The following is a 22,704-nucleotide window of genomic DNA, read 5'->3' as shown; positions in this document are numbered from 1 at the left end:
CAGTAGAAAGAGGGCTGCATACACAAGACACTTGTTCTTAATACTACTGGCTGTTATTCTAGTTCAAACACCGGTTTTAACATGTGGTATTCTGATGCAATCACGCTGTAAGCATCACGGGTTGGGAGACACTCTCTTACCTGCTACCGGAGCTTCAATGTTAGCTTTGGTGATTATTACGATGTCACTGGCTTTGTACCGATTTCATTAGATGCCCACGTGTTTTTGACCTCGTGGTTGGGAGGCGTGTCGCATTGTTTTTATTTCTGGCGGTGTCGTCATTTTCTGACGTCATTCACTTACGCTGCCTGAAAAATGTGACGTTTGTTCTATTTACGTCATTCGAATGTTCGAATGTTCGACGTGTTCTTCTTCTTCTTCTTCTTCTTCTGCGTTCCCTGTTCGATGTGTTCGAATTCCCAGCCTGCCAGGAAAAAATGGCGACACAACTCAGTGGCTTCCCTTTGTGTATGAAGAGTAATATCCCTGTCTCCATTTGACCTGCCTTAAAGAGGTGGAGAAAGATCGGTAAGAACAGAAACGAAAGCATGAAATCAAAATCTGTTGCCACAAAGAAAATGGTTTAGATACTAAGATAGTGATGAGTGATAAAATACAGTATTGTTCTCACTCGCAGCTCAGGACATTAGGTCAGTTGGACCTGGATTGAAAGTTATATGTATAGGTCTAACTGGTCTGGCTGTGTCCGCTAAGTAGGGCAATTGTTAGTCGGATGACCTGCATGTCAAAACAATCGGACGGTCAACCAGCCAGGGTTCAGACCAATGTGTTTGATCATAAATGTCGACCAAGGTTGGAGAATAAAACGGATGTTGTAGACCTCCGAGTGTTAAACGCTAGTCTGGTAACTAAGGCTGGGATTGTGTTTTGAAACGGCTGCTGCTAATGAGTGTGTGTGTGTATATAAGTATGTGTTTTTGTAAGCGTTCCCTCTTGAATGTGTGTGTCTGTCCATGCGTGCAGTGTACAGTTTGTGTGTGTGTGTTTGTGTGCATACGTGTGTTGAAAGACGCTTGTCTTATCAATAAAAACTTTTGGTCAAACTAAAACAATTGCTTACCTTGCAGGTGGAGCTGACGACACAAGAAATCATCACCCTGACCTGCGGCATCATGTTCTTCGTCTCCTTTTTCATCGCCATGACGGTGGAGATCAAAGCGCGACACACCATCTACAGACTCTTCCTGAAGTTCCTGTCCCACAATACCGAGTGGCAGATCGAACCCTACCAGCGCGCCAAGGACTTTGAGCTCCACGGGGTGCCGCAGAATAACTACGTGTGAACTCAGTTCGGCTCCGTTTGAACTGAGTCCAGCTACGTGCGAACTGAGTCCATCTACGTACGTGTGAACTAAGTCCAGTTACGTCTGAACTGAGTCCAACTACATGAGAACTGAGTCCATCCACATGTGAACTGAGTCCAGTTACGTCTGAACTGAGTCCAACTACGTGTGAGCTGAGTCCGGCTACGTGTGAACTCTGTCCAACTATGTGCGGAACGAGGAAAGTGACGGTGGAGTTCTACGCCTCAAGATCTGATGATGCACAATGTACAGCTTTTGGTGTTAATACATGGACATGATCTGAGTGACTGTTTGCAGTCTGAAAGCGAAAGATTTTGACGCTTTTAGACTGAACACTTTTGTTGTTTATTCACGGATACGAAGTCAGCGTGATTAGGAGTCTGAAAGCGAAAGACCTTGACTTTTTTTAGAAAGAGGGTGAAAAGTATTGTTGTTAATACAGGGACATGATGTGAACGACTGTTGCAGTCTGTAAGCGAAATATCTTGACTCTTCCTGAAAGAGATTGGGGAGGAGTGTGGAATATTAAATCGCTTTTGGAATGTGAGGGCCTGTGTCAGTGTGTGCTCTTACGGTACAATTAAGCTAGGTAATCTTTCTGCTATGCATGAAGATATTTAAGAGAGTGTGTAAGCTTTCTTTTGCACAAAAAGCGTACGAGAACAAAGTATCGGTTCTGTGGACTGATGCAATTTGCTAATGAGGAACTCATAGTTTCTTGTAATTGTTGACGAAAGATCATTGCAAGTTGTTAGGTTTTTTTTCTTCTTCTTCCACAAAACAACGTTTCATACTAGGTATGAAATATATTATGATCACATGCTGTGGGAAAGTCCATTCATCCCAAAGGAGCAGAAGATTGTGTGTGTGTGTGTGTGTAACTTTGTGGGTGAGTGTGTAACTTTGTGGGTGAGTGTGTATGTGTGTGTTATCTGGACTGTGTGTGTGTGTGAACTGGACCGTGTGTGTGTGTTGACTAGTGTTTGTGTGAGTGTGTGTTAACTGGTGTGTGTGTTTCAGAAAAAGCTTGCTCTAGCATTGCTCCATAGACTGACCCCTATGCATAATGTTTTTTTTTATAAGTGAACAGGTCAGTACTTTGAAAGGAGAAGCTGAACTAAAGAGCATTTTCTTCACTAGAGGATAAACTTGTGTTGTTCTTGGCTACAATTCCTTGCAAGTTGCAAGTTAAGAAAACTTGAATTGTCCATAATGACATTTGAACTGTCGGCATCATGTTTATTCCACCAGAAATCTTCTTCAGTTCTTGTGTTGGGCTTCAACTCATGAATTTGTGTTTTATGAATATTCACTACAGCATATTATACATAATTTCCTTTTCTTGCCTTTGCATCTCCTTGTACATAAGTATTTTTTCTTTAGCGCATTTTTGGTGCGATTTTGTGTTTTTCATATTTACGCTACATACTTTTTTTTATTCATTGCAGGTGCATCAGCATTGTACATATCCAGTAGTCACGGACATTTGGTGTGCTTTAAACATCTAATTGCATTCCAGTTTTGTGCCAAAGAAAGTTTTCCTCAGATGCTTTGAGGGTGCTAGCAAACGTGTAGCCCCTGAGGGGTTGTATTATGACTTGTTCTCTTTTAAGTGACCCCATCCTCCCCAGTTATTTTAAATTTAAGACACTTTTATTTTTTCAAAAGCAGAACTATGATGACTGCGCATGAGAGCAATGAAGAAATAGATGAACAAATACTGTACTATCGTGGGAACGAAGGAGACGAAACAAACAACAGCGAATGTTTCGACCATGAGGGAAGCCTGAGGAAGACGTCATTGTTGTTTGTTTTGTCTTCTTCGTTCCCACACGAGTACAGTACTTTTTGTTCTTTTTATTTCATTTGTTTCTCTTTACGTTTCTGTTCATGCGTTCTGTAACTTCTCCTCCATCTCTGAATGTTGGCGGTCTTGAAGGGGAGTTTTAGGACTGTGGAGACGGGCCTGTTCTGAGTTTGTTTCGCACAAAAAGAAAGCTTCGGCGGGGGGCAAGGAGAAAGCAGACCTGGGAACCCATACGATTTCGCTGTATTTTGTACGCATGATTGTCGAGAATACGATCAGTACGGTCAGTGGTAAAAAAATACGACGAGAAAAATTCCTAGACAACTTTTCTTCACATGCCCATCCCGAAGCCGATCCAGTATTTTGTCACATGATTACAGTTTTTGTCAGTAAACATTGAAAAAAGCATTTGTTTTAAATGTATAGGTAAACTTAATTAACGGTGTGACGGATGCGCGTGAGGCATGATTTAATCATGGATGTTCAAACGCTGTGTGGAGTACGCTCATTTTTCTGAAAATACACCAAGTTTGTTTGAGAATACTCGAAGTGCAAAACAGGGGTTCCCAGGTCTGAGAAAGACCAATAGTCACAATAGACAATGTTTTTGGAAATAACTCTGTCGGGTTTGTATGGGTTGTGAAAGAGTGAATGCCCCTTGCAGAAAATAGAAATGTTTCCAGCCTTTGGGATTTGCAAATCAGCATTGAAAAGACACATTTTGGGGGGATAGCGGGTGAGATTTTTTTTCACAATTGTATTTGCTGTTGATAGATCTATGTAAACCTTGAGGTATTGTTCTGTTCTTGTCGCGGCAGTTTTACAAAACATCAGAATTATTTATTGTTGTGAATATTTGCTGTCTTAGCATGTTTACATTTATTTGTTTGTTTTTAACTTTTTTGGATTTTGAGCTCAAGTTGGGTCTTGCAATAAATTGTTGATGTGTATGCATACTATACAATATATTTGTACATTGCTAACTTTGTGGGCTTTTTGTGATTAATTTGCCATGCATCTTGCTTTGTATAGTAACTATTTATCTTGTCTTGCTTTTGTACAGAATGTACATGTACTCAAAAGAGATTAATTTACTCTTTAAGGAGCAAAAATTAATGTTTATGAATTTTTTTTTTATTGAATTGATACAACGGCAGTGATAGATGTATTGTTCTCACGTCTAGTCTGATAGAGATGTATATTTGAGGAGATTGTTCAGTTTGTGGGAAAACATTTGTGGGGTTTATTTTCCTTCACATTTGAGCGTATAGTTCTGGGAATATTGTGTTTTTGAACAACAGCAAATGATTTTGCTTTGTGTATGTGCTAGTTGCAGTAATGCCAATACGATTTAAAAAAAAAATTCTGTTAATGATGGCGGTGGGTTAATTGCAGCACAAACGTAACAGAGCTGACAGCAGTCATCTGTTGTTCATTTCTGATGCAGCACAATTTTTGTTTATGAAATTTTAATGGTATCCCTTGTGTACACCCCCCGCGGGTTAGGGGGAAGAATTTACCCGATGCTCCCCAGCATGTCGTAAGAGGCGACTAACGGATTCTGTTTCTCCTTTTACCCTTGTTAAGTGTTTCTTGTATAGAATATAGTCAATGTTTGTAAAGATTTTAGTCAAGCTGTATGTAAGAAATGTTAAGTCCTTTGTACTGGAAACTTGCATTCTCCCAGTAAGGTCATATATTGTACTACGTTGCAAGCCCCTGGAGCAATTTTTGACTCACATGCGAAGCAAAAGTGAGTCTATGTACTCACCCGAGTCGTCCGGACGTCCGTCCGTCCGTCCGGAAAACTTTAACGTTGGATATTTCTTGGACACTATTCAGTCTATCAGTACCAAATTTGGCAAGATGGTGTATGATGACAAGGCCCCAAAAAACATACATAGCATCTTGACCTTGCTTCAAGGTCAAGGTCGCAGGGGCCATAAATGTTGCCTAAAAAACAGCTATTTTTCCCATTTTTCCCATTTTCTCTGAAGTTTTTGAGATTCAATACCTCACCTATATATGATATATAGGGCAAAGTAAGCCCCATCTTTTGATACCAGTTTGGTTTACCTTGCTTCAAGGTCAAGGTCACAGGAGCTCTTTAAAGTTGGATTGTATACATATTTTGAAGTGACCTTGACCCTGAACTATGGAAGATAACTGTTTCAAACTTAAAAATTATGTGGGGCACATGTTATGCTTTCATCATGAGACACATTTGGTCACATATGATCAAGGTCAAGGTCACTTTGACCCTTATGAAATGTGACCAAAATAAGGTAGTGAACCACTAAAAGTGACCATATCTCGTGGTAGAAAGAGCCAATAAGCACCATTGTACTTCCTATGTCTTGAATTAACAGCTTTGTGTTGCATGACCTTGGATTACCTTGACCTTGGGTCAAGGTCACATGTATTTTGGTAGGAAAAATGTGTAAAGCATGTGAGTCGTATGGGCTTTGCCCTTCTTGTTAGTGCTTTTGTGAACAAGAAGCAATTAACAAACTGTGGCTCTATCCCATCCCCCCCTTTCCCCGTCGCGATATAACCTTGAACGGTTGAAAACGACGTTAAACACCAAATAAAGAAAGAAAGAAAGATCCCTTGTGTACGTTTTTAGAATATTTTTGTCACATCAGTGCAAGGTGTTCTTTGACCTTTTGAAAACTATGTGATTCCCTAATTGCCAAGAGGGCTAAGTTGATGAAACTTCTTTGGCATGTCTTGAAACTTGATGCTGAGACAAAAGTGTTGCTGTTGGATGTTGAAACAATACTTTGATAGAAAGTTTTGAAAGGCAGATATTCATTGGATCTTCTAGTTTTCTTTTCTTCTTCGTGTGTGTCTCGGTGTGCAGTAGACCATTAGATGTATGTGTGACAGGGATGAATCGGTTGTCCCCCTTGTCATGGGGCAGTTACTCTGTATTGACAGAGTTGTCTGTGGAGGTTTTGATGGGGTCTGGCTGCTGTTGGTAACCTTGCATACCCATGGTAGTTTTTGAAGGGGTGTTAACTTAGCTCTAAAATCTCAACCCTGTTTGACTGGTTTTGCCACCAAAGGTGATTGTTGTGCTTCATGCTCTCGGTTACATATGTTATACAGTGCGACCCAAAGACGACCTAAAGCAGTTGTCCGGTTGGTAATTAGATAACAGCAGCTAGCTGTTGTTGAGAGGAGAGGTGTGTGGAAAATGTGTCTTGAATGCTCTTCATTGTAAATAGCATCACGTTTTGCGGCAATTCGCAATTGGTTTGGGTTTTAAATGGCACAATTTCCAGACAAAAAACAAGCATACATGTAATGTTCCTCCATGAGAATGGAAGCAAACTGGGACATGATTTGCTTTGACATTTTGTCTCTCTTTTGTTTCCAGTGCTGTAAGAAAGTTGGGGGGGGGGGGGGGGGGTCGTCGTCAAACAGAAACAGCTAAATTGCTATCTAAATAAGCTGAATCAGGCCCGCTCCCTGCAATTTCACAAAAAGAAAAAAAGTGCTGTATAATATGAGCAGAAAAACACACTTTCTTTTGAGTGTACTCTTTGGAAAGTTGAAAAGAATTCATTTTCAAAAAGAGAGAAACATCTCCACTGTAAAATGTTGGGTGGAAAATATTTTGTTCAAAGAAAAAAAGTTGGCTATGCTGTTATTTTTTTTTCTGTTTGTAAAGCGAAAGAAATGGGGGAAGTTGATGTAAGGTTGTTGTGCTGTAAATGTTTTCTAGCCAGATGTGTAGTATAGAAACACAAGTATTACTGAATGTGCAAAGCTATTGACACTTACTTTCTTCAGAGTGGGGTGCGGAAAAAGTTCTAGCCAGATGTGTAGTATAGAAACAAAAGTATTACATACTGAATGTGCAAAGCTATTGACACTTACATTCTTCAGAGTGGGGTGTGGAAAAAGTTCTTGCCAGAAATGTCCTCTTGATTTTTGAAAAATGCACTCAGGTCTGATATTTACATTCTGATATTTGCTGTCAGGAATGTAAGAATTGCCGTTTGATTTGTTGTTTTCTTTGTTAGGCTGTTCAGAGGAACAAACGCAGCACGTTTTGTGTAAAGGAGGTAGATGGAGATATTATCCCAAGTCGCAGACACTTGTATATATATTAAAAAAACACCGAGACTTTTGAAAAAAACAGTATTGTGAACACAAGAGGAGGAGGAGGTTTGCCTCATGTTCCTTAAATGGCAGCTGTGAAAGGGTTTGTGAGTGTGTCTGCGCGCACATGTTTTTCTGCAAAGGTGTCTGTGCGTATGTATGTGTAGACCATGAATTTGGAGAGTGCCCAACTTCATTTGCTGTCCATGATGATGGGAAATAGAAGAAATAGCAAAACCATGGGGAATGCAAAATCCTCAAGTTTGCAGGTCAAGAGAATGTGTGCGTGATCCTGATTGTGTGTGTGTGTTGAGGGTATGGATGCTGTTGTTCACATGTGTAAAAACGGGTGAAAAGAAAAACATTTTTGCCAGTTGAATGTCAGTATTGCCAGTATATGTGGGCTAGTTTCTTAGTCGTTATTTCGCGATCTGTTTCACGATTCATCTCGCTCTTAGTGGTTCATGGTCAATATTTTCTCTGTGGAGTAGTGTTTGATTGGTAATTATTTGGCATAGTTATGTGTTTTTTTATACTGCTTGCTGTCAAATGTTAAAAAAATGATTTTGCTCTGAAAATTGCAGTTGTGCATGTATATCACTCAGTGCTCTTTTGCTTTCTAATACACCAAAATAAGTTTTAAAGTTACTGGACGTTTCTGTAAACATTTCGTCCTTTTGAGGGACGTTTTTCTTGCAATGTCTGTATTTTCAGCTGCTATGGTTACAAGGTTGTTTGACCCGAAAGTTTTGTTTGTACCTTTCACAGCATCTTTGATCTTCAACAGTTCCGACCTTAAACCTGGGGTGTCTGGGGAATGATTTAAATTTGTTTTGATAAGAGTCTATTGTACATCTTTTTAAGCTGTTGAAAAGTGCTGCGTGTTAGCCTGTCTGTCGCTGTGACTTCATTAAAGAACTGGGGTGAAATTGCAAGAATTCACTTTGAGTTCAATTCTAAACTGAATATTTGAATTGGTTTGCTGACTTAACCAGCCTTGATGTGAGTGCTTCGTCTTAATGCGCCTTCCCCCCCCTCCCTTATTATTTTTCTGGGTTTTTTTTACTAGTTTTTTTTCCTCCTCCGGGGGTAGGTTAACAATAAAAAAAAAATTGGAACTACATGTGTCATAATATGATTAATTGTTTTAAAAGTGATAACAATTAACAACAAAGAATTTCTAGGAGCATTGATAGTTGCAGAGAGTAAACCGTCTGTGTCATACCAGCAAACTTTTTGGGGTCTCGCTTTTTTCCTCAATGAACAGAAAATTGAAATATGTTGAATGTTTGGACACATATTGTACATAACAGTGCTAAATGCATCTTTGCAAGTGAACATGTCATTGTCATTGCAACTTCCCATGTGGCCAGAGAGGCATTGCTGTATGCACCAAAATAGCTGTACAGTTGTACATTGTAAATATATACATGAAAAACAAGCCAAGGATGTCATTGTATCCTCTTCTTGCAAATATTTTTGTTGCTGTATTACCTAACTGCATTTCAGTAAAAGAAAAGAGAAAAAAATAGGTTTCTTGTTGATGATGGTGTGTGTGTGTTTCATATTGTGGTTTTGTGTGTGTGTGTGTGTGTTTTTCATATTGTTTGTGTGTGTGTGTGTGGTTTTTTTTTCATATTGTGTGTGTGTGTGTGTGTGTGTTGTGCATCAATGAAAAAAAGTGTCAATATAAACACCAATCCTTTGCAAATTTACCATAATAATTATTTACACTAGCATTATACTTTTCTCCCCCGCCACCCGTGGGTTAGGGGGAAGAATTTACCCGATGCTCCCCAGCATGTCGTAAGAGGCGACTAACGGATTCTGTTTCTCTTTTTACCCTTGTTAAATGTTTCTTGTATAGAATATAGTCGATGTTTGTAAAGATTTTAGTCAAGCAGTATGTAAGAAATGTTAAGTCCTTTGTACTGGAAACTTGCATTCTCCCAGTAAGGTAATATATTGTACTATGTTGCAAGCCCCTGGAGCAATTTTTTGATTAGTGCTTTTGTGAACAAGAAACAATTAACAAGTGGCTCTATCCCATCTCCCCCCCTTTCCCCATCGCGATATAACCTTCGTGGTTGAAAACGACGTTAAACACCAAATAAATAAATAAATAAATAAATTATACTTTTCGATCAAAAATCTTTGTTTAACAATTTTCACAACTGTGTTTTCTATTGTGTGTGTGTGTGTTTCATATTGTGTGTGTGTGAATGTGTTTCTCTTTGTGTGTGTGTGTGTTTCATAGTGTGTGTGTGCAGGGGCGGATCACACCATTGTTAAGGGAAAACCCCGGACCCCCCCCCCCCCCCCCCCCCTCCGGATCCGCCCCTGGTGTGTGTGTCAGCGTTTTGTCGGGAAGTTGGCATTACGTTCTTTTTATCTGATATCTTTTCAAAAGGTAGTGTCGGTATATAATGAATATAATGAAAGCACGCACACACATATTCACACGCACGTACGCACACATACACATTCACGCACGCACACACATGCACGCACACACACATTCACACACGCACCCACACACACGCACGCACGCACACAAACACACACACACACAATCGATCACGCACACTCTGCACGCACGCACGCACACAAACACACACACTCTCTCTCTCTCTGTCTCTCACACTCTGTCTACTCTCACTCTCTCTCTCTCTCTCTCTCTCTCTCTCTCTCTCTCTCTCTCTCTCTCTCTCTCTCTCTCTCTCTACCGTGACAGACCTTAACAGTGTACATAGCTTCAAACACGGAGACCGCCATTAAAACCGAGAAAGAAGACAACTTAATCGGAACTGAATAGCCAGAAAGGGACACACACACACACACACGCACACACACGAGTTAAAAAAACAGGAATTACAAACTTAAATATTCAATTTATTACATTCATAACTTGTTTTGTGTCGTGAGACTAACATTTTGCTTTCCGTTGCTAAAAACAGAGTGTCCACGGGACATCAACGAATGTTTATTGGGATTTTATTTAACCAACTAAAGGGGATAACCACTTAAAGGGATACTAGTGTATTATTTTAAGGTCCCAGATGGCACGGAATTTTGGTACAAAACGTGTTTTAGGTTTTCAGCATTTGTAGGTACTTTGAACAGCATAGAATAATTGTGCGAAGTAATGTTGTCATCGTCAACCGCTTTCTTGCAATAAAGCGATTATTTTCAAATTGTTTTATTAACATTTGACACCATTTTGAAAACCTTTGACGCTGTTTTCTTAGAATCGTTTTTTGAACACAAGCACCGTCATCTTCGAGACTAGTTGTTCAATTTTCTTACTTAAAAAAAAAAAATCATCAAAAAGGATGTTCCTACCAAGCAACAGCGAGACTTTCTATGATTTTTTTTAGGAATAATTGTAGAAGTTCGATTCTGTCAAAGTACCGTTGGCAAAGCCTTGCTTTTTTTCCGACATCTATTTTGTGCCTGTGATATCTACCCAGGGATCAAAATCTGTTAATACATATGAAAAAGTTGCTGTTACTAGTACCAGGGGCCTGTTCAGAGTGAAATAAAACACTTCAAAGTCATCTTTATTATTCTGGAAGATGAATGTGTCCCGTTAACTACATGTTTTACCCTAAAACGTCTAAAAACCTCGTTAATTTTGACCCATAAATCCATCAAATACAAAAAACACTTTTCAGAGTGAGTACAGTATTCCTTTGTTTTTTTAACTTTTCAGAGTGTTTTTTTCATTATTGAGGTTCTTTAAAACAACAAGTTAAAAGCTTTCCAAAATAAAACCAACTTAATTTCCGTGCCATCTCTGCCTTTAAATCACGGGTCAGATTCACTTCAAATTTTGTGCATAGTTTTCTTCAGTCAAGCAAAATGCAGACATCCCTGGTAAGAAAAGGGGAGGTTACTTTATTTTCTGGGAGTGGGGGACACTTTGATTTTGAATGTGATCGTCTTTTACATTTTTGGCCTTGCATACGACAAATAATACATTTTATTGTGTGGAAAAATGGATAAAAAGTATCAATATATATCATAATATGTTACAAAATATATATGGAATGTTATACAAGCCGTACAAGAAGAAATCATCATACATTTAGTGCATGGCAGAAGCGTTATAACACAATAACTCCAGGTCTAATCTCTGGTCTAATCATGACCAAATTTGAGCACATATATATACATGTACGTTCATTTCATACAGTATCTTCTTCTTTTTTCTTCTTCTGCGTTCGTGGGCTGAAACTCCCACGTACACTCGTGTTTTTGCACGAGTGGAATTTTACGTGTATGACCGTGTTTACCCCGCCATTTAGGCAGCCATTCGCCGCTTTCGGAGGAAATACAGTATCAAAACCACAAAAGAAAATAGGTTGTTACCGTATAGATTTCTCAAAATGTATCACCGTACGTTACTTGGGATTGGGCCTTTAAAAAAGTGTTTATTTTCACAAAATGATTAAAAAGGGGTAACATTTCAGAACCACTGGTTAAAACCGCCGGCAGATTAAAGCATAGTAAGTTCTCTACATCTGTACACTCAGGTTGCTTCGCCGTGTCGTATGTACAGAAAAAAACATTTACAACATGACAACACTCTATATTGACTAATTTCCCCCTAACTTTCCAGCAAACAGAGTGGCTTCGGGAATAAGAGCACTGTCTTCAAGCACTGACTGTCAACTCTAAGTCGTGGGTTCGAATCCAACTCTCGACAATATTTCTGTGTGTTTGTGTGTCCGAGTCTGTATGTGTGTTGGTGTCAGAGAGAGTGTGCCAGAGAGAGACTGCCGGAGCGACAATGGTGGTACCAGAGAGAGAGAGAGATAGTGCCAGAGTGAGAATCATGGTGGTAACACTGAGAGAGAGAGAGTGCCAGAGTGAGAGTGGCAGAGTGAGAATGATGGTGCCAGCGATAGAGTACCAGAGTTAGAATACCAGAGTTAGAGTACCAGAGAGAGTGTGCCAGAGTGATAGTGCCAGAGTGAGAATGATGGTGCCAGAGTGATAGTGCCAGAGAGTGAGAATGGTAGTGCTAAACTGTGACAGTGCCAGAGAGAGAGTGAGCCAGAGAGAGAGTGTGCCAGAGTGAGAATGGTGATGTCAGAGTGATAGTGCCAGAGAATGATAATGGTGGTGCCAGAGTGATAGTGCCAGAGAATGATAATGGTCGTGCCAGAGTGATAGTGCCAGAGAATGATAATGGTGGTGCCAGAGTGATAGTGCCAGAGTGATAATGGTGGTGCCAGAGTGATAGTGCCAGAGTGATAATGGTGGTGCCAGAGTGATAGTGCCAGAGTGATAATGGTGGTGCCAGAGTAAGAGTGCCAGCTAGAGAGAGAGGGCTAGTGTGCCAAAGTGAGAATGCCAGAGTAAATATGGTGGTGTGAGAGTGCCAGAGAGAGTGATTGTGCCAGAGTGAGTGTGCCAGAGTGGGAATGGTAGTGCCAGAGTGCCAGTGCCAGAGTGAGAATGCTCGAGTAAGAATGGTGCTAAGAGAGTGCCAGATTGAGATTGCTAGAGTAATATTACAGTGAGAGTGCCAGACTGGTACCAGAACTGGTGAGTGTTAGAGTGCCAGAGCCGGTAAGAATACAAATGCTCACGGTTCCTGAAGTGCGACTTTTACACTGGAGTAAGAGTTGGGAGACAGTGGTAATGAAAGAGTGCCAGACCGTTTTTAAAACGGAGTGAGAGTGGTGTTGTCAAACCGCGCTGCTAGAGTGAGAGTGGAGACGCTAGAATGATGGGATTGGTGGTGTGAGGGTTATTAGTTTTGACAGAGAGTTCAAAGCATGTGATTGTTGTTTGTGTTTTTTGGGAAGAGTGGTTTTAAAACTTTTTTAAATATATTTTTTATTTGCTTACTGTTCTTTAATTCGTCGTTCAACATTTATTGGAAAAGTGCCATTATAAGTACAAATTGCTGTACTTCTGTGATCATATAAAATACAACCTCCAGTTCTGGCAACAAAAACAACAACAACTTAAAACCGCATCTACAAATAGATAAATACATCGCAATTGACAACACACACACGGACGAAAGTCAATCCTAAAGAGCAGCGTTTAAGTGTAAATGAAAAGTTATGAATTGTCCAAGCTTGTACTCAAAATCAACATGTTCGCAATAGACTAGCTGCAATTCTTATCATCAAAACATATTTGTTTTCATTTTTCCCCCAAAACCCCAGCTACAAAACAATTGCACAATAACTTGAACTGAGTGCAATTTGATACATCAATTAAGTTATAAAAAATGTGTTTGTTTCTTTGTTCCTTCTTTATTCCTTTCTTTCTTTAAATAATTGTCAAGCGTTTTTTATTTTTTATTTTTTTATTTTTTTAACGGTCTGGAGACTAAACATAGGAACTTTCCTCGCCAGTTTAATGCTCGGTTTGATATTGTGTAGTAAGCCTACGTGAATTCTGGGAGCGATTTTTATTCTTTCAAGGGAGAAGATTCATGTCGAAAGAAAACTATTGGAAAATTACCTCCCTTTACAAAATACAGACTTTAACACGCGTTGCGGAATATATAAACACAGACAGCGAAGCGCCCGCGCGTGTTCCACCAACCATAGACCAAATAGCCTATGCACCAACAGAGAAACCGTGCCGCACCTTCACACTAGCAAACATCGTACAAAAGATAACCTCACTTGGATGATCGTAAACAGAGCGGCTCAATGTTAAGCTTGTATCTTGCACTGGTCTCACATGTGTGTGTTAATTGTGTTGTGAGTACGCTTCCTGTGATCCTGCGGCCTCTTCGGATATCGCCTGCGGTGTAAGATTATCTCAAGAAAATATTACGGCATGTGGGAAGCACAATCTCGGACATACACAGTGGACAAAACCTCAGCGCATTGTGGTAGTGTCTTCACAGAACAGTAGTTGGTTTCTTGGTTTCTGTCTTGAATAATTATTATCGCTGTGTTTCGCGAGGTCAAATTCTTTGAATAAGAGCAGCAAGCAGCCAAGCGTGTACTTGTAGTCTCAGCATCATTGGGATTTTGACGGCTACGGTTTTGCATGAATGGTTCTAAAGAGGAGGCCGCGCTGAGCTGTGAAAATCATCCCAAGTACTGACCGAGTAGCCTACTGACCGAGTGTGCGAAGGTGAGTAAAGTAGTGTGTTACAATGCTACTAAGTTACACCATAGACCTAAATATACTTAAATATAGGTCCCTGGTTACACCATAGACCAAATAGCCCCAAAATGCGAGAGGCCGCTACCTCGTAATAGAGAGAAAGAGCGGAGAGAGAGCTAGTTGGCGGTCCAGGATAAATGGTCTATGGTTACAACTTACACTCGCTGTGTGTGCTGGTTATGGAATGTCTGAGTGTATTGAACATTGACTGACTGCATAGCTAGAGTTCACGAAGGTTTCCACTTACTACTAGAACAGTTAGAAACTGAAGATGAAGTAGAAATACCCACAGCAGGCTGACATAGATTTTGAAATGACTGTTTTGTACGAAGAACTGATACACGGTGCTATTATGGAATATAATGTAAGTGTAACGACTGAGAATTGATACAGCTTGGCTTGGTTATTGTTGTTCTTGTTGATGATCATAGTGTTGTGGTGTTGTTGTTGTTGTAGTGGTAGTAGTAGCAGTAGAAGTATTAGTTGTTGTTGTGTATTTATGACGCATTGTGATCGCTAATAGTCATTCCTGCGAGAAATTGGCATTTGTGTGCACTCGATTTGCCTGACGATTACAGTCTCAGAAAAGAGTACCTACGGGACACATGACAACGGGATTTAGTGCCTCCCGAGACCCGCTCTTTATAGGTTTAGTGCGTCTCAGGACACCCTCGATGAATATATCTAGTAAGTTATTTCGGCTTCTAGTGTGTATAGGACGCAGGGACGCGCAGTGTGGGGAGCCCTGCTGACTGTGTTTTTAACAGCAAAGAGAAACGACGTGCGGACTGGATAACGTGTTTACAAAAGGTGGGTTGTGAAGTATTATAACACTGATGAGCTGGTGAAACGTACGTAGGGGCCTTCTTTGACAGTAGAGTGACTGATATGGTTCCATGTTGGTGCTTGCGACTTCATTATGCTCTCAAATGGCGTCTTAGTGTTCGCGCGTCTCTAAAAAAAACACACACAACTGCCTGGACAGTGAAAAAATGCCACCTTGACCACCAAACAACTACAACAACAACTCACACGCGCACGTACAAACACACGTACGCACACACAAACTCACGCACCGACCCACCCACACACACCTACACCGGCACTCACACACACACACACACACACACACACACACACACACACACACACACACACACTCACACACACACACACTCACACACACAAACACACACACACACACACTTTTGTTTTCGTCTTGTTCCTTACAACCTTGTGACCGAGTTGAATTAACTTTCTTCTGACCTGCATCCACGGTATTCCCAGGCGTGTAGACACTCTGCTAGGTTTAATTTGAGTTGCTGTTGGAAGTTGGGTGATATCTGATATCTGTAATCCAATATTGCGTACAAGCCGCTGACTCAGGAATAAGCCGTTGTGACGTCATCTGCATGTGGTAATCCTGGTGTCAGGAATAAGCCGTTGTGACGTCATCTGCATGTGGTAATCCTGGTGTGTTTGCACGTCACTTTGTTTGGGATGTTTATCGTTAATAAAAAACGCTGGCGCTGGACCCGAGTACTCTTCAGACTGGCTCGCTCCCCCAGTATGAAAGTTTTTGTCTTGTGCACGTGGATTTAAAAAAAAAAAAAAAAAAATTATTTTACACAATTAAAAAAATTATTAGAGCAAAGTAAAACATTAAAACGTTCATAATAAACAATAGTAAACAAGAATTAAAAAAAAAAAAAAAAATAGACCGCCCATGCCGGGAATCGAACCCGGATCACTTGGATTTAAATTTTTTTTTTTTTTTTAAATAATTTATTTTACACAATTAAAAAATTATTAGAGTAAAATAAAACATTAAAACGTTCATAATAAACAATAGTAAACAGGAATTAAAAAAAAAAAAAAAAAAAAAATAGACCGCCCATGCCGGGAATCGAACCCGGATCACTTTGGCCATAGTCGGAAACGCTTTCCACTAAGCCAACAAATCTGAAATTCGCCAGTGAACTCAAATGCCTATACTCCTCGCGCAGTGGCACACGCACGCAAAGCACGCACGCACGCAAAGCCTGGGTGTCGCTGGCTGGCTGGGCGAACCTATTAGCCGAACGGCTGTCTTATCCCACCGCGAATTCCGCCCGCCGTTAAGAGTGGTTTTTGTGATTTATTTGGCATTTAGGTCCCAGGTAACATTATGAAGTTTTAATACGATCAATCGGACCTATTATCAAGTTAGTGTATCAACTTTTGAACGAACTGCGCCTCTGGGGAACGTCAGAAGACCTGAAAGCGACGTTCCAGTTCACGACAGCAGCGGAACTACGACCCTAGACACAACCGTCTAACGCAGAAGAAGAACGAACTGCGCCCAGCAGTTTCCCAGCAATAAGCAAAAAACGCTGGCGCTGGACCCGAGTACTCTTCAGACTGGCTCGCTCCCCCAGTATGAAAGTTTTTGTCTTGTGCACGTGGATTTAAAAAAAAAAAAAAAAAAAAAAAATATTTATTTTACACAATTAAAAAAATTATTGGAGTAAAATAAAACATTAAAACGTTCATAATAAACAAAAGTAAACAAGAATTAAAAAAAAAATAGACCGCTCATGCCGGGAATCGAACCCGGATCACTTGGATTTAAAAAAATAAAAAAAAATAGAAAAAATTTATTTATTTATTTTACACAATTAAAAAAATTATTAGAGTGAAATAAAACATTAAAACGTTCATAATAAACAATAGTAAACAAGAATTAAAAAACAAACAAACATAGACCGCCCATGCCGAGAATCGAACCCGGATCACTTTGGCCATAGACGAATCGCTTTCCACCAGGATCACTTGGATTAAAAAAAAAAAAAATAAAAAAATTTTTATTTTTTATTTTACACAATTAAAAAATTATTACAGTAAAATAAAACATTAAAACGTTCATAATAAACAATAGTAAACAAGAATTAAAAAAAAAAAATAGACCGCCCATGCCGGGAATCGAACCCGGATCTCTTTGGCCATAGTCGGAAACGCTTTCCTCCAAGCCAACAAATCTGACAATCGCCAGTGAACTCAAATGCCTATAGTCCTCGCGCAGTGGTACACGCACGCAAAGCACGCAAAGCCTGGTGTGGTGTCGCTGGCTGGGCGGTTTATCAGCCGAACGGCTGTTCTATCCCACCGCGAATCGCGCCCGCCGTTAAGAGTGGCTTTTGTGATTTATTTCGCATTTAGGTCCCAGGTAACATTATGAAGTTTTAATACGATCAATCGGACCTATTATCAAGTTAGTGTATCAACTTTTGAAAGAACTGCGCCCAGCAGTTTCCCAGCAATAAGCTGTTAAGTCGAGACAGACAGACAGACAGACACACAATTAAAGTCTGCTGGACCCTAGTACTGCGTACTCGGGGATTAAAGTCTGCAGGACCCTAGTACTGCGTACTCGGGGATAACGTGCTGATACTAAGCCTACCCACGGTGTGTCAACTGATTCCGTTCATACACCGGATGTTTCCGTTCATCCGCAGGATGTTTCCGTTCATACAGCCTCATTTTCGTCACTTGCTTGGGGAAAAACGTGGCGGTAAGTCGTGTGGGCAGCGCGCTTTTGTGATATTGCAAGAATAAGGTAGCTAATTGGTTGGGCTATGTGTACGATAAGTACCAAGGTGCTAGTAATCCTCATGATAACACACGCGGGCCGAACGTGGCAGAATTGCCTGATTTTTTTTTTAACATTTTCTTGTTTTTCTCGCTCTGTTATCGAATCTGACCCCTGATTTGCACATGATCACCAAAACCATTGCCTTTTACGACATTTCGCTTGAACAGAAGTTTATAGAAACCCATGGCTTTTGTACAATCACTTGTCTTTTGACAACATGCAGATTCCGTTCATACACCATGAAGTTTCCGTTCGTACAAAAGGGCATGTTTCCGTTCGTACGAAAAGCGTTTCCGTTCATACACATTCGTTAGATCAGAGTGAAACAGGCCCCCACCACAAGTTCTGTGTGTTCCAATGGTCTTCAAATAGCACAAAGTACGAATGCGTGTGATATTGGACCTATGAGAACCATAAGATGAACTGAGTTTGCAAAAAACAGTTTTGTGTCCGTTTGACGGAAAAATGTGTCCGTCCGTACCACTTTCATCACATTGTTTTCGTTCGTACGCTGTTCATGATGTTCGTGATTTTGGTAGAAAGCTTGTGCAATTAGCATTTTAATACCCCTAATTCGACTTATGCATTACCCATAATTCATGTTGTTCATGAGTGCAACAACACGCGACTGTGGCTTTTCTGGTGCCATACCATCCCTGTTTAAAATCTTACTGAAGAGCAAACATTTTGATAAGTGTGTCTTCGTCCAGTTTCCTTACACAACGGGAACCAGGTTTCGCCTGCTGCAATCTAAACTCTGCGTTGACGTTTGCAGACCCATGTCATTGTGAAAAATGATAATGGACAAAAACATGAGCAAAACATAAGGTACTTTTTACCATTTGGGGGTCCCTCTATTTTCTTGCCCTTTATTCGACATCAAAATGAATTATGTAATGCTGGTTGTCCTTAAAGCTCTGATATATCGCGCTTCCCTTAGTTACATCACGAAGCTCCTTAACTATTCACATCCATTCATGCATGAAAAGTACTAATGAAAAGATAGTATGGACACGTATCGATCCATGCAAGCTGTATAGATATACACACACTCGAATACCGAAGTTCTATTCATGAACAGCAGCACGCATCGCTTGCGACAGCTTTCACAGCTTAGCAGAGAAAAACACAGTTAATCAAAACAGCGTGAGAGTTTAGACAGCAATGGAAAATAGCGGCGTAGTTGGTGCATGTACAGTCAGATTTGATTACAGTGTGATAGACACTATGAAGCGATTATTTTCTTTAAATGCTATTTGATAAGCATACAGTCAACAATGCAGAAGTAAGCCTTCCCCGCCGTTAGAGCAAAGAGCAAAGAGCTTCTCTTTGGTTGGAGGGTAACACACGGCAATAAGCGATGCATGGAAATAACTCTGTCCAACTTTTATGGGTTGTGGAAGACTGAGTTTCTTTTCCTCAACCGACAATAAACGATGTTCGGAAATAACTCTGAACATGTACAGTTTTTATTGGTTGTGGAAGAGTTTCTTTTCCTCAACCGACAATAAAAGATGCTTGGACATAACTCTGTACAGTTTTTATAGGTTGTGAAAGAGTTTTTCTTCCTTGCCTTTCAGGCTTTGGAAACATTGAGGCAAGATGCGCAAACGCAGTGTTTTCTTCTTTTCTTGGTAAAACTTTGCTTAGTGGTGATATTTAAGCGGTTTTCGCTGGGCACGTTGTATTACATTTACTTAATCAGCCGTTCAGTGATATGATCTGAACGCATCTGATTTGCTTCGCAGCCTACATAACTTCCCAGCTGTTTCCACAACGAACGAGCGTGCTTTAGTCAGGATCAATATTGCACACCAATTAGCACGTGGTAGCACTATTATGTAGTCGGTGTGATCACATTTTTGACTTTAAATGACGGGGTGCTACGGGATAAAGGTCGTGCCATGAACACGAACGCCTTTGCATGCAGAAAGAAGAATGAGTAAGCAAAACCACTACTGCACATGACAAAAGCCAACTAGCGAACCAACAAACTGGACAAACCCATCAGCCCCTAAATGAAAGTTCAAGGACGTGTGTGTGTGTGCGGTTGTGTGTGTTTGCGTGCGGTTGTGTGTGTGTGTGTGTGTGTGTGTGTGTGTGTGTGTGTGTGTGTGTGAGAGAGAGAGAGAGAGAGAGAGAGAGAGAGAGACAGAGAGAGAGAGAGAGTCAGAGAGAGACAGAGAGAGTCAGAGACAGACAGAGACAGACAGAGACAAAGCTAGCGAACCCTCGCCAATCTCACAGGCGAACAGTTAACAACAGAAAACCTTGTTTTTGTAAAATTATAGAAGGGATGGGGAGGGGGCAGCAAACATTACTGTCTCCCTCGAACACAATGGCATCTATAATATGGCTTCCTTGTGGCGATGTCCTCTAGTTGTGTCGGGATCAAAATAATGAGATCCAGAAATAGTTGCAGCACGGGCAACGACCACGCTGGAGACTGAGATTCATGACGGCTTACTAGCGCCAAAACCTGAGATTACCAACAGGGATGGCCAAATTTCGAAATTTTAACTCGCCAAACGGGCGAGTAACTTCAGAAAAGTCACTAGCCCGCCAGAAATTTCGCTGGCCCGGTACATACCACAGTTACTGTGTTGATATGGCTTTGAAACTCGATAATACAACCAACAGTGTTGCATTGGGCCAGAATTTTCACTGGCCAGCCGGGCGAGTTGCCAGGCGGTTTCTACTCGCCCGGAGAAACTGTTACTCGCCCTTGGCGACCGGGAGGACAATTTGGCCATCCCTTCCCAATATCACGTGAAAATGAGTAATTAACACGTGTTGTGTGTAAATCACAATGATAATGTTAACTGCCAGTGTTACAATCTTTCTTTCTTTCTTTCTTTATTTGGTGTTTAACGTTGTTTTCAACCACGAAGGTTATATCGCGACGGAGTGTTACAATCAATCAATCAATAAATAATTATGAAGCTTATATAGCGCGTATTCCGTGGGTACAGTTCTAAGCGCTTGTCGAAGAGTTGTCAACACAGGACTAACAAAGAAACTAACATCTACAGACGGACACGAACCCTATCACACACTAGCAAACCCTGATAAACATACAACAAACAACTGTTTAAACAACAATGTACACATCAATAGCTAGGTCCAAACAAAATAATATCAATCACAAAGAAAACACCTCACACAGAGCACAGCACAAGAATGTCTTTTGGGGCACAACACATCACGTCGAACATGAAAGTCACAGCCAGCTACGGGAAGAACTGAGTCTTCAACCTACTCTTGAACGCGTCAAGAGAGGGGCTCTGGCGAAGCTCAAGCGGCAGGGAGTTCCAGACGGAGGGGCCCGCGGAGGGGAATGCACGCTGACCAGCAGACAGTGTGACAGTTACTCATTTTCAGTTTTTTCCTCGGCTTACTAGCGCCAAAACCACAATTAAACACGAACACCTGATAATTACAAATTAAGCATGCTTGACAATTACAATTTTCCCGTGAAAGTAATTTTCAGTTTTGGCTCGCTTCCAGACAGATTACTTGGGCCAAAAACTGAAAAGTAAATCGTTATCTGGGGAAGAAAATGAGTCATATTCACTGATAATTGCAATGTTCACGTGAAAATTGTAAATGTGGTTTTGGCGCTAGTAAGCCGCCATAGAGATTCATTCAGATTTTCAGGCCGTGCATTGATCTGCATTTTGTCTTGTCCTGCCGACTGGGGTGGTGTACTTTCTGGTTGCTCAAGGTATTTTTTATTTTTGTGTTGCCTTTGGCAAGAATTATTGCCGTGTGAGAGAAAGATCATGCTGCCATCTTGATTGCTTGTGCGCGTATTTAGACCTCCCCGTGCATTCGGGGGTGACAAGATTTCATTCTGTCTGTCTGTTTGTTTGTTTGTGTGTTTGTTTGACCTTCTGTCCGCACTTACATCTCTGGTGTTTATCGATCAATAAAGCTGAAAGTTGGTGTGTAGCTTTGAAGTTAGGTATATGCGGTCGAAGAACGAGATATATACTTACGAAACTGTCTACTATGTAATGTGTATGTCAAGTTACAACTGACTTATCCGGAGGGCGACGTTTGGCAAAATAAAGTAAGTCCTTTTTTTTTCTCTCCAAAAATGAGATTTGTGTGTCATCATGCAGACAAAATTGCCGACGCTTGTTTGTTTGTTTGTTTGTTTGGTTTATGTTTGTTTTTTAAGGCCGCGCATTGATCTGCATTATGGTTTCCCGTTGAAGGTATTTGTTTTGTTGCCTGTGGCTTGAATGTTTGCTATAGTCTTCATTAACTGGGTAGAGTTAGATCATGCTGTGATCTTGATTGTTTGTGACGGTATAACGAGAATAACAAGAACTAGAACAAGATCAGGAACAACAACAACAACATCAACAACAACAACACCACCACAACACCCCAACCACCACCACCACCACCACCACCAGGGCCGGACCAAATGAGTTGTAAGGGGGGGGGGGGGGGTTCCTCCTTTTTTGGGGGGGCAAATCAGCGAAGTGGCAAAGCCACAAGCGCGCGCCTGCAAAGCATGCTCCCCCGGAAAATTTTTGAAAAACGGTTAAAATCTGTGCAATCTGGTGCATTCTGGGCCTTGTTTTGAGGGTTAAGAGCAGCATTGATTTGGTGCTAAAACTAGTAAAAGTCAAAGCAAGGTACATGCTTTTTCCAGGGGTGGGGTTCCGGAACCC

At 40.8% G+C, this 22,704-nt stretch overlaps 1 protein-coding gene across 2 annotated transcripts in view; it reads left to right on the top strand.

Moving 5' to 3' along the window:
- LOC138967233 (E3 ubiquitin-protein ligase MARCHF4-like) overlaps window positions 1-8,784 on the top strand; it is a 28,902-nt gene extending 20,118 nt beyond the window's left edge. For both annotated transcript variants that reach the window (XM_070339755.1, XM_070339754.1), the window contains exon 5: window positions 1,089-8,784. In XM_070339755.1, coding sequence (XP_070195856.1) covers window positions 1,089-1,304 — 216 coding nt within the window. In that variant the 3' untranslated portion in view covers window positions 1,305-8,784. The remainder of the gene's footprint in view (window positions 1-1,088) is intronic.
- Window positions 8,785-22,704: the final 13,920 nt, after the last annotated feature.

Source organism: Littorina saxatilis, linkage group LG5 (genome assembly GCF_037325665.1).
Source record: "Littorina saxatilis isolate snail1 linkage group LG5, US_GU_Lsax_2.0, whole genome shotgun sequence".
In the NCBI taxonomy this organism is placed as follows: Eukaryota; Metazoa; Mollusca; class Gastropoda; order Littorinimorpha; family Littorinidae; genus Littorina; species Littorina saxatilis.
This window is presented reverse-complemented; position numbering and strand designations above follow the sequence as displayed.